The following is a 16,761-nucleotide window of genomic DNA, read 5'->3' as shown; positions in this document are numbered from 1 at the left end:
ACACACACACACACGCAGGCATGCGTATGTACAAACATACATGTACCCATGTCCATTTGGGGGCATCATCCAAAATAGGTCACAACTTTCTGGCAGCACTGATAAAAACTAAGTTTATCTTACAGAACTCTGGCCCAGGGACATATTATGGAAATAAAAGCAATATAAGACAAAAATTATTCTTTGGGACCGGAGAGATAGCATAGATATAGGGTGTTTGCCTTGCATGCAGAAGGACGGTGCTTTGAATCCCGGCATCCCATATGGTCCCCTGAGCCTGCCAGGAGTGATTTATGAGTTTAGAGCCAGGAGTAACTTCTGAGTGCTGCTGGGTGTGACCCAAAAACCAAAACCAAAACAAAACAAAACAAAAATCCAAAAAATATTATTCTGTGCAATTTGGTTCTTTAAAATAGGAAAAATAAATCAGAAATGATCTAAGAAGAGTCTAATGAACACAGCAATCCCACTTATACTGTACTCATGAGGATATTTCACTGCACTTTGCTAAATGAGTCCCCCTCCTCTCTTCTTCCCTTCCCTTCCCCTCCCATCTCCCTTCCTATTTCTCCTTCTCTCCCTCCTTCCTTTCATCTCTCCCTCCCATCTATGCTCACAACTTACTCTTTTTTGGGGGGGATGTCACACCTGGCAGCGCTCAGAGGTTACTCCTGGCTCTAGGCTCAGAAATCACCCCTGGCAGGCACAGGGGACCATATGGGATGCCTGGATTTGAAACACTGTCCTTCTGCATAAAAGGCATACGCCTTACCTCCATGCTATCTCTCCAGCCCCTCACAACTTACTCTTGGCTTTGTGCTCAAGGTCCACTCCTGGGAGTGCTTGGGAACCAGATGTGGAGACAGGGATCAAACCCAAGTTGTTCTCATTTAAGGCAGCTGTCTTTTCCCTTGTACTATCTCTCTGGCCCTACATAAGTAACTGTTATCATATGTCATGTATGTTAGAAAAAACAACATTGGTCTTTGTGGCAAATTACAGTTCAGGAAGCAACTCTGGAGTTTCACATAAAGTAAGCAGCTGAAGGAATGTGGTGCATTCCAGGGGTGGGGGAGGAGGGAGACCTTCTTATTGGGTCTGTGAAAGAATATGGGATACAGGTATTGAGAGGACAACTCAGATGGGAACAAGCCTGTTTTAAATTAGAGGGAGAACTACTTTAAAGGAATTGAGTTAATCAGACAGTTATTAAGGAAACATTTTAGTATATGGAGTCGCCACTAAATAAATCGTCTCACCAAACCAGTTACTTCCCCAAGCCATTATCTTGTAAAACATGCCACAGAATACAGGCTAATTCTCTGTTCACATCTTTGTTGTTTCCACTCTGGGAAATTCATTGAGGAAAGGACCTGTCTGATTCCTCTCTACTAAACACACTGCCTAATTTAAGGCAGTTATTTAATAAATGTCTCATGATGAATGAACTACATGATAACTAATAGCTATTATTAACAGTAATAGCAACATGTTATATCTGATGCCAGGGTATATACTGATAATACAAGGCACGAATGTTGTTTAGGACAGACACAGTGTGATAAATTTTGGGTTAAAGACTTATTTTAGGACATGTTATATCAGCTTGCAATGTAAACTTATTAAAAGGATATCAAAATAAGAGAATAAATAACAGGAAAAATTTCAATGAGAAAAATAAAAAACATTACACTTTGATAAACTGATTGAGAAGATTTTAACAAGTATTAGTATCATACTATGACTGTTATTCAAACATTTCTAGTAAGATGAAAAAGACAGAGAGGGACCAGAGTGATATTACAGTGGGTAGGTCATTTATCTTGTACATGGCTGACCCAGGTTTGATACCTAGCATCCATATGGTCCGCCCAGCCCACTAAGAGTAATTTTTGAGTGCAGAGACAAAAGCAATCACTGAGCACTTCCAGCTGTGGCACAACACCAAAGAAAAAGTAAAAGAAAAACAAACAATAAAGATGAAATAAAGAAATAGAGTATGTGTTGGAATAGTCTCAGCTAGGTAAGGACAGGAATGGGGAAGAAAATAGGAGATTAATGACAATGTCACAGATATCAGAACCATACTTTAAAGAAGACTGGTGAAAAAATAATTTTTAAATGTAAATCAAGTTTTTGTTTGAGTTTTGAGCTATGCTTGGAGATGCAGAGGGGTTATGCCCCAGGCTCTGCAGTCAGATATCACTCTGGTGGTATTCAAGGGACCAAATAAGGTGTCGGGGATAGAACCCCACATCAGCTGTACACAAGGCAAGGGTCCTAAATGCTGTACTATCACTCTGGCCCCTGTTTTTAGAGAACAGTTTTAGTTTGTACTGCTTAATAAATTAACAAGTAGCTTCTATAATATAAGATGTTTATTTTTTAAGTTTTATTTTTTCATTGATTTTTACATATATAAAATCAAGCTCTCTACACACACACACACACACACACACACACACACACACACACATATATATATATATATATATATATATTAATACCTAACCATCAAGCATCTTACCTAGCAATCAAATATGGTAGGGTAGTGAACAAAACTAAGAGTAACACTCTAACACTCTGTCAGAACCCTACATGTTTTTTCAGGAAATATTATTAAAACCCAATCAGTATCCTGCTCAATGGTGTCAAGGCAGAAGGAAAAGGACAAAGAATGATCTCTCTATATGTGGAATAAAAAAACAGGTAATAACAAATAAAGACAAGACCTGAGAACTGGTCTATAGAGCTGAAAGACAGATAGAGGTGACAACAATGGAGAAGTACATGATGTTAGAATGTTCTATGCATGAAACCCTATCATGAACAGTATTGTAAATAATGGAGCCACAAATAAAATTTAAAACAAAAAAAACCGAGTCAAAATTCAAGACTAAATGAAACAAAAGCCATGTCAGTAACATGCACGGCAACCACCCTTTAATGCAAGCTATCTAAGGCCTGTGAGACCATGTGGTATATAGCCTTGGTCATGGTCCATGAAAGACAGACATGTATACTTTATTTTTTTTTTTCTTTGGTTTTTGGGCCACACCCGTTTGACGCTCAGGGGTTACTCCTGGCTATGAGCTCAGAAATCGCCCCTGGCTTGGGGAGACCATATGGGACGCCGGGGGATCGAATCGCGGTCCGTCCTACTCTAGCGCTTGTAAGGCAGACACCTTACCTCTAGCGCCACCTTCCCGGCCCCTTTTCTTTTAATTTTTTTCTTTTTTCTTTCTTTTTTTTTTTGCATGAATACTTCTTGTAGACTGGCTGGGATCAATCTGCCTGTATTTTACAGCTTAAAAATGATGTTATGAAGACTCAAATGGCCTGTGATTATTTCCCATTCCAGTGTTAGAGTCAAGTCAAGCATATAAAGCAAAGTAAGTGATCAATGCATTTGTCTGATGACTGGAGAGATAGTACAGTTGGCAGGTCAACCTAGGTTCAATACCGAGAATCCCTTATGGTCCCCAGTGCAATGCCAGGAATGATTCCTGAGTGCAAAGACAGGATTAATCAGAAGCACTGCCATGTATGGTTTCCCTGTCCCCCACAAAATACAATTCTCTTGAATAAGAAATTGGATGTCCTAAAGACATATTAGGTATGCTCTGAAATCCTCTGCATAAGTGCATCATGTTCAAAAAACAGTCATCAAGATAAAAAAGGAGAATACACAAAGGACTCAGCACAGGAGGAACTAACCTAGAAAGGTGGTTACATGACTTGTACTCTTCGCTGTGTTCAGTTCGAGGACAAAATCAGCATGTGTGTTATAGCCAAGGAGTTTGGCCACTTTGGCCCGCAGTGGGAGCAGCTGCTGCAGAATCACAGTGTTTTCCTATAATGACAAGCCACAGTCACAACAACAATGAAGGTGACACATAATTAGATCCAAAGCATCAAAGAAGAGTTATTTCATGCAAATTCAGGTTGGTAAAACTGTCAGATGTTTATAGAGAACTACAACTAATAATTTCATTGGATTACTGCAGTTTAAAAAATCATGACACATTTTGTTTTTGAAATGGTTGATTTTTAATTTATGCTCTTGAGTCTTTTTGTTTTGGGAGCCTCCTTAGCAGTAGTGGAGGTAAGTTGAAGGGGATCTCCTGGCAACATTCCAGGTAACAGTGTTGGCCCAATGGTCAAGTGAAAGATACAGCAACTGCATTGCTCTTGGGGCTAGTGGTGTGTAGGGGTCACCACAGCTACGCTCAGTGGTGTTTGGGGATCTGAATTTAACTTGAGGCTCTGATTATGCAAGGCAATGCTTTCCCCATATGGAAAGCATATGAGTTGTAGCCATAATCCCTGAAATAAAATTCTTCAATCTGAGGTTTGATAGCTATGCTGCTTTAATAAAATTTTAGTTATCATAAACTTAGAATAAAAATATTTGTAGTGCTCGAAAATACAGGGTAACATTAAGGTGCATTCTTTGAATATGGCTGACCGTGGTTCAATCATTGGTACCTACTGTATGGTTCTCTAACCATGACAGGATGCCAGGATGCATCTCTGGAGGTCCCTGATCACTGCCAGAGTGATCTGGAATATCCTAGCATTGCAGGAGCCAGCTAGCACCACATTAAACCCTGGCATTGAACTATGGGCCCTTATTGGCAAAGTACCAACCCTCCCCACCAAAACATAGAAACTTGGTAATAATGATTAAGCAATAATGTATTCCTAGGGTTGGGATATGGCTCGATAGAAGGCAAACCTTTCCTGTGTGAAGCCCTGGGTTCCTTCTCTGAAAGTGCACACTCCTCATCATGCTCCCATCAGGCTAGTCCCCATCATTAGCAACAGCAATAACAACTACATTATTCCCCACTCTCTGGAGTCTTTGGTAGCTATGAATTTGTCAGGATAAAAATTCACTTTTCTTCTTTGAGACATTGTGCCTTTTGGCTGACTTTTATATAGTAACTTGCCCTATGTCTTAATACCTATGAAGACTGATATGAGAACAAGATGCTTCTATCACAAAAGTGAAACATGTACAGGAATGGAAAGGGAAGACATGTTAAAGGCTCACAAATTGGTCTTCCTCATTCAACTCTGGACAACAAAGGCTGTAAGGTTTGCATGCCACAATTTGGAAGGCAGGTCAGTTATCAACTAAGCCTGTGCTTTTAGACAACTAAGTAGGAAAATTAATGTTGGTGCACATTTGTTGGAATTTGTGGTTTTCAGAAAGATAAAATGGGAGAGAAGAACTTAAGGAAGACCTCAACCGCCTGCAAGATGGAAGAAAAGCCTTATTAAGAAAGGATCACCCATGACCCACAGTTGAGGCTTTGAGTGGCTGAAAATGCTCACAGCACAGTGCTCTTAGTACAGGAGAAAAGACTGCCACTCAGAACTCTTGAGTTGCAGAGACAAGAGTGCAGGAAGCTATCTTCCTTCTCAAGCCTTCAGAGAGTCTGGATGTAGATTCCATGACAAAATAAAGCTAGGACACCAAACGATTTGATAGACTGGCTCCAAAATGGGAATTGGGGGTTTATTCTAGTATTGCCTGACTAGAAGCAAGTAGACAAAAAAACTTACTAGATTTATTTGAGGGAGCTTTATTGCCAAACTGCCTATAAAAGTGTGTGATATTTAATCCTGAGAGCAACCCTCAGAATTCAGACTGGCATTAGCAGAAATCTCCACTAGCAGCTGCTCCGGATGTGGTTGTGGAGAGCAATGAATATTCCCTTCAGCAAAATCAGTGGCCAGGAAGTACAAGTGCCAAAGGAACTCCTGGCAGAAAGTAGGTCCAAACATCCCTAACATGCTGTCCTCAGAGTTTCTTCTCCAGAGTCTAGAATCCTTAGGATTCCGGCAAAACAGCATTTGAAAATTGGGCCTTTGGTGCTTCCAATTCATTCCTTTTCAAATGGGACATTTTTTCCAGTATGGTGGCTTTGTTCCTATTTGATCACTGAAGATGTGTGTTGGGGTTAAGTAGAGCATATACAATTTCACATTCAACAAATGTGAAATCCTGAAACTCTAACTGAACAGGACTTCATACTGCTTGAAGATTCTTGTCTTTGAGCTTAACGCATTAACTTGTGGGGTCTGACAGATGATGAGTAGATTCTATATTTGAAAAGTGGTGTGCATCGTGGTCTGCATAATCAGAGAAGCACACTGTGGGGAAGCCTGCAAACTAATACTGGGAATCCATTGCAAATTCTTCTTTACAGCAGTGCGATTCTCTGTGGAGCAGATTGCTGTCAACTGAAGCATGCAGCTGCCAACTATACTCCCCAGCCTTTTGTGGCCATATATGAACACACAGTAGAGTTATGGTCAATTGGAAAGGAGAGGATTCAGTTATACCACTACCAAGTCTTTTCCTTCCTGAAGATTCATTTTTACTCTAGACTTTCTTTACATCCTTTCAACAGGCTGGGAAATGGAGACAACTAGAATGACCCTGAATGTCACAGGGTTGAGGAGAGAAGTCTTTATCAACTCTGGGCAGTTGGCTTGGGAGAAGATGGAAGAGTCTACTTAACTTAGCCCCTGTCATATTTTTTCCCCACCATAGTTTGGTCTAGGGCAGGGGTCTCAAACTCGCAGCCCTCGGGCCATTTGCAGCCCTCCATACAACATTTTGTGGCCCTGCCCTAGAGAAATCTTTTTTTGTTTTGTTTTGTTTTAGTTGTTTGGATCACACCCCCCAATGTTCAAGGCATACTACTGACTTTGCACTCAAGGATCACCCCGACTTTGCCTCCTGTGGCCCCCAGGTAAATTGAGTTTGAGACCCCTGGTAGGGCTAAAACCACAAAAGTTGCCAACAAACAACAAACTCTTAAAAAATTTTCATATCTGAGGAATCAGGAAATATAATGCTTACACAAAAAGGAATATTAGGGGCTGGAGATGTAGCTCCCTGGTAAAGCATATGCTTTCACATGTGCAAAGTCTTGGACTGATCTCAGATATTACAAAAACAAATGTGTAAACAGAAGAAGCACCTCCCAAAAATATCAGTCCCTGAGCTGACTTCAACACTGGTAAACAAACCCTTTCTGAAAATATTTTGTAAGAACCAAAGAAAGACAAACATTTCTAGTACCTCTTTGCACCTTGTGTGAAAAGCCATTTCCATCTTCCTTCTGGTTTCGGGGATACAACATTTCTTCATGACAGGAAAATAGTGTGGGTATTTTAAGGTGATTTTATACTTGCCATCACCTGTTTTTTCTAAAGTGTCAATGAAATCATCAGGAAGAGCACCTGAAAAAGATCATTTTCTCATACATCAATGTTTCCACTCATTCTTGGTTTGTTTAGCATCAGCATAGTGCCTTTGAGAAACTCCAGGAACCCTGTGGAGTAAATTAAATTCAAGAAACATGGCAATAATACATTTGATGTTATTGGAATGGGAGTAACCTCTAGAAGCCAAATGGCATAGGAAGAGCTAATACGAAATATGAATATATCTCAGTAAAGTTGTACAGATGGAGTTTTGATGGAGAACAGACAAAATTAAGCCAAGAAAGTTTTAGAGCAGAAGAGGCTAGTATTGGGGCTACAGTGGTAGTGCAAGCAGTAGTGCGTCTGCCTTGCATGCGCTAACCTAGGACAGACCACGGTTCAATCTTCTGAAGTCCTATATGGTCCCGCAAGCCAGGAGCGATTTCTGAGCACATAGCCAGGAGTAACCCCTGAGCATCACTGGGTGTGGCCCAAAACAAAAACGAAACAAAAGAAGAGGCTAGTATAGGCTATGATATAGAGGGCAAAACAAGAAATTTCAAGGTGCTAAAGGCTATTAACTCATACCAAGTATAAGTCACCAAAAAAAAAATAATAACCTCCAGAAACAACTTTATTTTGGAGGGTGGCATAATCAGTTGTGCTTGGGTTTACTCCTGACTCTGGATTCAGAGATATATCCTGGTGGTACTTGGAGATCATAGGTGATGCTGAGGCTCAAACCCGGGTTGGCTGTGTGTAAGGCAAGTGCTATTTCTATGGTTTGTAAGTCTATAAGTTTAAAATTTAGGTGGTTGTTTGCTTTATTTTTATTTTTTGTGATGTCAGAGAACAAATCCAGGATCTAACAAATATAAGGCGTGTGTGATTATCACTTGCTACATCCCTGGTGCCTGCACCAGTTTTGTGAGAAGTGTGGCATGGTCAAGTTTGGATCACACCCGGCAGTGCTCAGGGCTTATTCCTGGCTCTGTACTCAGGGGTCATACTTGAAGATGCTTGAGGGATCATATGAGATACCAGGATTGAACTAGGGCTGGCTGCTTACAAAGCAAGTGCCTTAACCACTGCATTAACTCTGCTCCAACTGGATGATTTTTTGATTTTTTGCTTTGTTTATTTATTTATTTAAGGAGGATACCCAGTTGTGCTCAGGACTTTCTCCTAGCTCTGCACTCAGTGATCCCTTATAGTGCTTCATCCTTTGTACTATCTCTCTGGCCCCACCTGGACCACTCTTTAAATATAATTCTCTGATCTGTCACTTGGCAGAGTCTGAGACAATATTATTTGCCTTAAGTGTATAATTCAGTCAAGCAAAAGCACATTTTACCAAGTTCAGCCTTGGAAAATACAAGGAAAGTATTATCCTCATTGAGGTTCTTGTTAAAGTCAATGCAGAGCTCACTCATTCTTTTCTTCATTGCTTTGATTTCCTGAAATGAAGAGGAAAAATATAAGACATTAATAATATAATAAAACTTCCATTACTAGCATCATCAGCCAAGATCAGCTTCTGTACCTAAGTACCAGGAACACATTTAGAGTGTGCTTGATAAAATAACTCCCTGAACTCTTCACAAGTGTGTCCATGAGTGTCTGTATGTCACAAAAAAGACGATCTTCCTGACATATTAGAAACAGAGGTACATTTTAAGGACTAAGAAATGTAGGGGCTATATCAAATCAGAGACTATTTTGGTCAACTATGTGACGCATTTTCTTTTAGTAAATTAAAAAAAAAAAAAACGTATAGGCGTAGTTGGCTCCGGATTGCTGGGAAGGACCCCTGGGCATCCTAAGAACCATTTGAAAGACAACATAAAAGAAAAAAATTTGAGAAGCACTTTCTACAGTTGGTCTTTCTACCTTAAAGAGGAAATATATTAACCATAAGGCTTCTTTTTTTTTTTTTTTTCTTTCCGGTTTTTGGGTCACACCCGGCAATGCTCAAGGGTTACTTCTGGCTCTATGCTCAGAAATCGCCCCTGGCAGGCACAGGGGACCATATGGGATGCTGGGATTTGAACCACTGTCCTTCTGCATGAAAGGCAAAGTCTATTTCTCCAGCCAAAGTCATTTAAGACTTCTGGTTTTTACAAAAAGGTAACAGGTTTGCACAATGAATTTCAAAGTACTGTTAAAAATTAAGAATGACTTAGGGGCTGGAGAGATAGCACAGCAGTAGGGCATTTTGCCTTGCACATGGCTGGGCCGATCCAGGCTGGGTTCGATTCCTGGCATACCAATTGGTCCCCAGAGCCTGCCAGGAATAACCCCTGAGCACCGCTGGATGTGGCCCCAAACCAAACCAAAACAACAACAACAACAACAACAACAACAACAAAATAATGAGCCTTCCCCCAACAACAGATGCAACGTTTTTAAAACTCTTCATCTGTGGAAAGAGCAATAATACAGTTGGTAGGGTATTTGCCTTGCAGATGATTAACCTAGGTTGGATTCCCCAGCATCCCTTACAGTCCCCCAAGCACTGTCAAAAGTGATCCCTGAGCTTAGAGCCAGGAGTAAACCCTGAAGATCACCATGTATAACTCCAAAACAAAAAAACAAAGTTTTTTTTTTTAAGTCAAACTCCATGGTTACAAGGGTGTTCCTACTACAGTTCTTTCCACAGATAAAGTTGTTCATGATAGAGTCACAATCATACAATGTACAACAACCTTCATCAGTGCACATTTCCTGCAAAATCTCTCCATCTTAATACAGATTTTATTTTCAGTGGCCTGTCTCTGTATGGCCCAGGGAGTGAAACTATAAATCAACTACTAATATGTTGAGCAGGCTATTGAAGAAGCAGGGGAAATAGGCCCAGCACATAAGGAAAAAACAAAACTTGGGTATGATTTTTAAAAATTATATTATTAACTGTTTGCTAGTCACCCTGAGGTTAACAGAAGTTGTAGGATTAATAATTATTTGACACCAAATACACTATAAGTGGATTTTTACTATGGTTAGTTCCTGTATTACAAAGCATGTATTATTTCTATTTCTTGATCTCTCTTGCATTTTGCTTTGTCTATTCTCCACCCCAATAAGAAAAGGAAATGTAAACTCACATTCTGTACTTGTTCTGGTAGATGGAGCCCATTCCTTTTTCCCATTTTAACTGACTTTTCCAAGTACCTTCTGGCTTCAGGCTTTATCTTGCCCAAATCACAGGTTTCCTGAAATTAAAAAGTATGACAATCATTTCTATTCCCACAGTGGCTGGGTAAATGATAAACTGGGAGGCCAAAGCAAATTTATTCATTCTATCTGCTGGGCTATGAAGCTCAGAGGTGATGATTATTAGGCCTTTTGAAGACCTAATTTCTTTTATGCTTTAGTGAACTTCTGTTCACTTAAAACAGAAAAAATTAAATAAATAAAAAGCTACCTAGAATTGCTTTGCCTGGGATCAGAATTGAGCATGCCTGTACCATTTGAAAGTGTGATAATAGAAATATTTGCATAATCTCGTTCTGGGCACTTTCTATGACTGAGTGGTCTTCCCCCATGAAATATATTCCTTATCACCAATCATCTGCATTTCATTTTCTATTATTTGCTAACCTGGTTCCACTTGAGAGGCAGGCACTGAAGTAATAGGCAACTCCTATACAAATGGGGAGTAAGACTCTTTGCCAACACACCAAAACAAGGACAGTTGGATAACACCTCAGCAAAAAGCTTCCAACACTTCAAAAGCATCTTTCTGCCATTTGGCAGGAGAAACCAAGGACCTACAATAAGCTGCATCTGAACAAGCACCTTGGGAAAATGAGTCAGCAGTGCACAACGAAAAGGCAAGCTGGCCTTTCCATTTGAATTTGCACACAGTGACATAAACAATGCTTACAGTATGAAGGGCCCTGGAAGAAAATGGAAAATCCCTTGCAGCCACGGTAAGATCATAAAAGGATCAATGTTTCTTTAACACAGGTGGCATAATAGACATGGCACCTCTGGGTGACTGTCCAGGCCCTGGCAGGATGCAGACTCCAGACTGTAGCTGGGTAATAGATTCAACTTGGTTGAGAGCCAATGAGAACTTCTTTCTTGAGCTCTGAAGACTCAGCAAGATACCACTGGCTTTACTCTGTCTGAAAAAGATCTGGACTACCACCTTAGAGTTTTCCAACTCGTTAAATCTTCAAAAGATATGAGCTTTAGTGTTTACATTAGTGGTCACAGAAGTGACCCCAGGTGGTGTTCAGGGAGCCACATGCAGTCTTAGGGATTGAACTGGGTTTCCAGTACTATCTCTCTGACTCAAGTTTGCATTTTAGATGACTGTGCTTACCTCTGTAAGTAATAATTCTGAATTTATCTTTACCTTTTGTGCAGCACATAGAGTTGACTTTATTTGGAGGTACTACTTTGTTTTTGTTTGTTTGTTTGGTTTTTTTGGGTCATACCCAGCAGTGCTCAGGGGTTACTCCTGACTCTGTGCTCAGAAGTCACTCCTGGCAGGCTCGGGGGAGCATATGAGATGTCAGGAATTGAACCAAGGTCTGTCTGGGGTTGGCTGTATGCAAGGCAAACACCCTACTGCTGTGCTATTGCTCTGGTCCCTGGAGGTACTACTTAATATGACTATTTCTCCCTTTGCCTAAGCAGTATTATGTATAGCAATAAAACACTTGGGATAGACTATAGCTAGATAAAATCTTAACAATAGGCTTCCCACAATGCCAAAGGATCTTTCTGTCATTTTGTCATTTCTGAGTTTCTTCTGAGTATTTTCAGTGAAGGCAGAGAACAGCTAGACTTCCTTTCCTCCACCCCCTGCTTAATCTCCTTTTGTGTCCTTGAAGAGTTTCTGGGCATGTTGGCCTGACTGCAGTTGGAACCTTCCCTAGTTGCTATTGGCACACTGTGGGATCCTAGCAGCAGGTGCCTGCAATGGGCAGAAACCCAGAAGGGCCAGGGAGACGGGCTGTGGGCTGACTCCCTTAGGGACAGAGAGCAGTTCAAATCAGGGCAGCTGTGTGTGGATCAAGGCTGACTGTAACAGTGCCGGCAAGTCTGTCCTGAGGTGTGGCTTCCTCTAACTCTACACAGCATGATCCTGGATGCTGTGCCACTGGGGAGAATCTACGTAGTAGCTCTGTGCAGTGCATGGGAGAGGAAAAATTATCCCTGGTGAGAAGCTTGACAAACACTGGGTTAAGCTGTTCAGGACCCCAGGGAACCTGCTGAGATCCAGAACAGAGGCCTGAGACAGGCAGGAGCCAGACCCAGCCCCACAGAGCACCAAGGGCATCTGGAGTCCTGGGGTCTAACTGGCCATACTAGGCCCAAAGTTCAGGACCATGTTCAGCATGAGCCTGACCAGCAATGGATGTGAGCAGAAATCTGTCTCTATGCTGTGCTTCATCAGGACAGATTTGCATACCAGGTGCCACTAGAAGCAAAGTTCCCCAAAGCCTACAAGTACACTCAGCACAGAACTCAAAGCTTATGAAAGGATGACTCCCCCGAGAGGTAATGTAATCGTGAGCAGATCAAACAATAGATCCACAGTGCTGAGTTAACTTGAAGTATGACTAGTTGTTTATACCAAAACATATGATTAACACAAAAGGGATACTTAAAAAAAATCAGGCTGGAGAGATTTTGTTATCGGCTCTGGTTTAGTTCCTGGCACCACATATGGTCTCTTGAGCACTAACAGGAGAAATCAGTGAGCTAAAAGCCAGGAGAAAGCCCTTGAACTAGGTGTGGATCCTAAACTAAACAAAATAAAATTCAGACTCAATTCCAGCCAGATCTCCTCTTGCTAATGACTCTTTGAAGTCTGGGGAAATCTCTAACTGGTAGGCAGGAGGAAGACATTAGTACAATGTGCTTCTTTAGCACACACTTGTCCTAAGTGAGACGATATTATTCTGTCTAGCCTCTCCAGGCAAGGTCTGAATGACTGCCCAATGAATTTCCAAGAAGGAATCAGTCAATACTTCTCAACTGTTCATTTGTAGCTGCACCTTTCTTTTTAGTCCTCATTTGGCTTTTCTCTTAACTGTATATTCCTGAAAGAAATTGAGGGACTATAGAGAGTTTGGGGGATCAAACCTGAGTGGGTCACATGCAAGTCTGATCACTGTACTATTGCTCCAGTCTCTGCACCTTTAATCTGGAACAATAATTTAATCCACTTGAATGTGAAGCAATCCTTGGGCCCTCTGGGGTGAAGCTTCTTCTCTTGAGAGGCAAGGATAAAAGCTAAGATATAAATTTTCAAACTTATATAATTTGGCAGCAAGGCTCTTATTTTAATCTCCAGGTTGACAAGATTTAGTGTCTCTCTAACTGAATCCTATAAGAAAAATATTTTATGTAATAGGGTGAGCTCTCTCTCTCTCTCTCTCTCTCTCACACACACACACACACACACACACAACCACACACACACACACACACACACGTGCGCGCGCTTGCGCTTGTATACACATTTTACAGATCAGACAACTGTGGTTGAATGATTTTCCCAAGATCAGCAGCTACTTTAAAAAAAGTTTAAAATGGGGCCGGCAAGGTGGTGCTAGAGGTAAGGTGTCTGCCTTGCAAGCACTAACCAAGGAAGGACCACGGTTCGCTCCCCCGCCATCCCATATGATTCCCCCAAGCCAGGGGCGATTTCTGAGCGTTTAGCCAGGAGTAACCCTTGAGTATCAAATGAGTGTGGCCCAAAAGCCAAAATAAATAAATAAATAAATAAAAGTTTAAAAGGGATCCATGTGGTAATTCTAGTGAGTAAGGCACTTGCCTTGCATGTGGCTGATCTGGGTTCCAAACCTGGCATCCCATAAGGTCCCTGAGGACACTATGAGTGATCCCTGAGCACAGAGCCAGGAGTAAGCTCTTAGTGTAGCCAGGTGTGTCCCAAAACCCGAAAATATATAATAGAAGTAAATAATAATAAAATAAAAAAAAGTTTAAAAAATGTGACGGGGGTCATGGAGATAGCTCAAAGTGCTGAGCACATGTTTGCATTCATGAAACCGAGTTCAATCCCCAGCACTACATGCCCCTTCTAGTAAGTGACTAGTAAGTGACAACCAGCAGCTAACCAGGAGTAGCCCCTAAGCAATGCCAGGTGGAGCCTCAAAGAAAGAAAGCTGACTGACATACATTCTTTAAATTTGTAATTGAGTACAGTTCCAATATGCCTACAGTACCACTTTAATTATCATCCTCAAAATTTGAAGAGGCAATATGTAGGTGTCAATTACTAAAGGCTTTTTTTTTAAGGCTTTTTTAAATGACTTTTTGAAAACTTTTTTTCTGCTGTTTCTCACTTTAGTTTATGTCAGTCATGTGTGCCAGGGAGTGCAAAATAGAATTAAACACGATCCCTCACTCCCTAGTGGCGTTTCATATAAAAATCTGCATAATTTCTGGCACCCCAGTGGCTCTTGGAAAATTATTGTTAATGAGCTTCAGTTTCTATGCATTAAAAAAACACTTGCGCATAGATTCATGTGACTTTAATGTGAAATCAGTGGCTACAGTGCTCTATAAATGTCAAGCAGTTTTGCCAGCCACATACCAGGAAGGAGGAGGGAAGTCAACAGCACACTGATTAGTCTCATGCCCTACTATAATTTCATCTTTCCAACTGGTCAACCAACTACTTATTCTGGAGGTTTGAAACATGACTGCAAATTATTTTTGAGACTATAGACTAAAATCAGGTGTCCTTTGATTCTCTGAAAAGAGCAGTGGCTAGTCTATCTGTACAGGACTGAAGTGAAGCCCCATCACATCATGCAATGCAGCTTCTAGGGAGTTTGTTGGAATACCTGTCTGGGAGAAGCCTAATGTGTCATCAGGAAGCTCTGACAACTCTCATGCTGCCATGCTATGAGGATGCCCAAGTGAGGCAACCATGAGGCATCTACCGAGATACCCCACCAAAATGCCCCAAAATAAAGTGGTGAGAGATGCCTAGTTAGACTTTAGCTGCCTCAATCCCTAGCCACAACTTCACACAAAGCACAGGGAAGATGCTGGCTAGAGTCATCCAACTAGTTACTACTCACTGAATTCCAGATCCACAAAAACAGAGAAGAGTTGATGCCAAAACCCTTACTGAACACTATTTTGGCACAAAAAATTGTGAACACTCAATTCACATTTTCATTTCTTTCTTTTTTTGTTTTGTTTTTAGGCCACATCTGGCAGCACTCAGGGGTTACTCCTGGTTTTGTGCACAGAAATCACTCCTGGCAGGCTTGGGAGATCATATGGGATGCTGGAGACTGAACCTGGTTCAGCTGTGTGCAAGGCAAATGCTCTACCCATTTTGCATTGCTCCAGACCTTCAATTCCCATTTTCATTAATCAATGAATGAAAACTGACATGAAAGCTAAGAACATCTGATAATTTAATTAAGATAACAATTAGATTGATTATTTTCTGGGTGGTCTGATTATTGTTGGTGTTATCTTGAAATTTTGATGTTATCTAAAGGATTCTCATTTTAATAAAGTATGCCCAAAAATTTAAATAATATAAATTTATTCCCTGCTATCCAGCTAAATAAAGGCTCTACGTATTATATTATATTACAATGGTGCATTGTTATATAATAAAATATGTAGATTATTTATATATACTTAACTTTGTTTTTTAGCTCTAATAAAAGATATGATTGATCATTTACTAAAGTTTCACACTCCAGGAGAAAACTAAAGTCATGAACTTGCTCCAGTGAATAAACACCAATTAACTTTAAGTTTTCTAATATAGCTTTAATAGACATTTACCAAGCCTTGGAATGTTCACATAGTAATCTATTTGTATGAGTGTAATTACTCCCTTGAAAAGCAAAAAAATCCTGAAATCAAATCTGAAATTACTGTAAATTATTACCAAAAAAAAAAGGCCCTGCAAAACAACCCAAACAAAAGAACAAATCTGGTAAACACACACTAGTGTGTGCCTAAGTGAGTGAGTTTACTGTCAGGATTAGAATCACACGAAGAAGTGTTTTCCAAAGTGCTTTCAGGAGGACTGAAATGATGCAGGGCTGGTAGTAGCTTTTGGGTGCAATTGGAGGACTCTCTGTTTGCTTAAAGTAGGCTCCCAGGGAAGGACTATGGGATTTTTTTTCCTGAAAAAAAAGGGTGGTAGATCAATTAAGCTTGGGAACTGATGACATAGAATAACATCTAAAGTCAAAAGAGGAAAGAAAATATGGGGCTAGAAGATAGTACAGTGGGAAGGGAGTTTGCCTTGCATGCAGACAAACCAGGTTTGATCCCTTGCATTCCATATAGTCCTCTGAGTCAAGTAGGAGTGATCCCTGAGTGCAGAACTGGAAGTAAGCCCTGAGCACTTCTGCGTGTGGCCAAAAAAATAAGGAGAAAGAAAACTATAATTTATATAGTATAATCATACTTTTTTTTTTAAGATTTGTTATTTTTAGAGTGCCAAAGTTACCAGATCAACCCCACACAGATGATTATGAACTATATGGTGAAAACTGCTTGTTAGACATTAGG

The 16,761-nt window shown here is 40.5% G+C and overlaps 1 protein-coding gene across 1 annotated transcript in view; it reads right to left on the bottom strand.

Moving 5' to 3' along the window:
• Positions 1 to 16,761, bottom strand: part of NLN (neurolysin) — a 111,069-nt gene that overhangs the window by 36,658 nt on the left and 57,650 nt on the right. The window contains 4 exon segments of the mRNA XM_049768763.1: positions 3,718 to 3,853; positions 7,100 to 7,260; positions 8,579 to 8,681; positions 10,329 to 10,436. Coding sequence (XP_049624720.1) covers positions 3,718 to 3,853; positions 7,100 to 7,260; positions 8,579 to 8,681; positions 10,329 to 10,436 — 508 coding nt within the window.

Source organism: Suncus etruscus, chromosome 2 (genome assembly GCF_024139225.1).
Source record: "Suncus etruscus isolate mSunEtr1 chromosome 2, mSunEtr1.pri.cur, whole genome shotgun sequence".
Taxonomy (NCBI): Eukaryota; Metazoa; Chordata; class Mammalia; order Eulipotyphla; family Soricidae; genus Suncus; species Suncus etruscus.
Note: the sequence above shows the minus strand (reverse complement) of the source record. Positions and strands in the feature narration are given on the sequence as shown.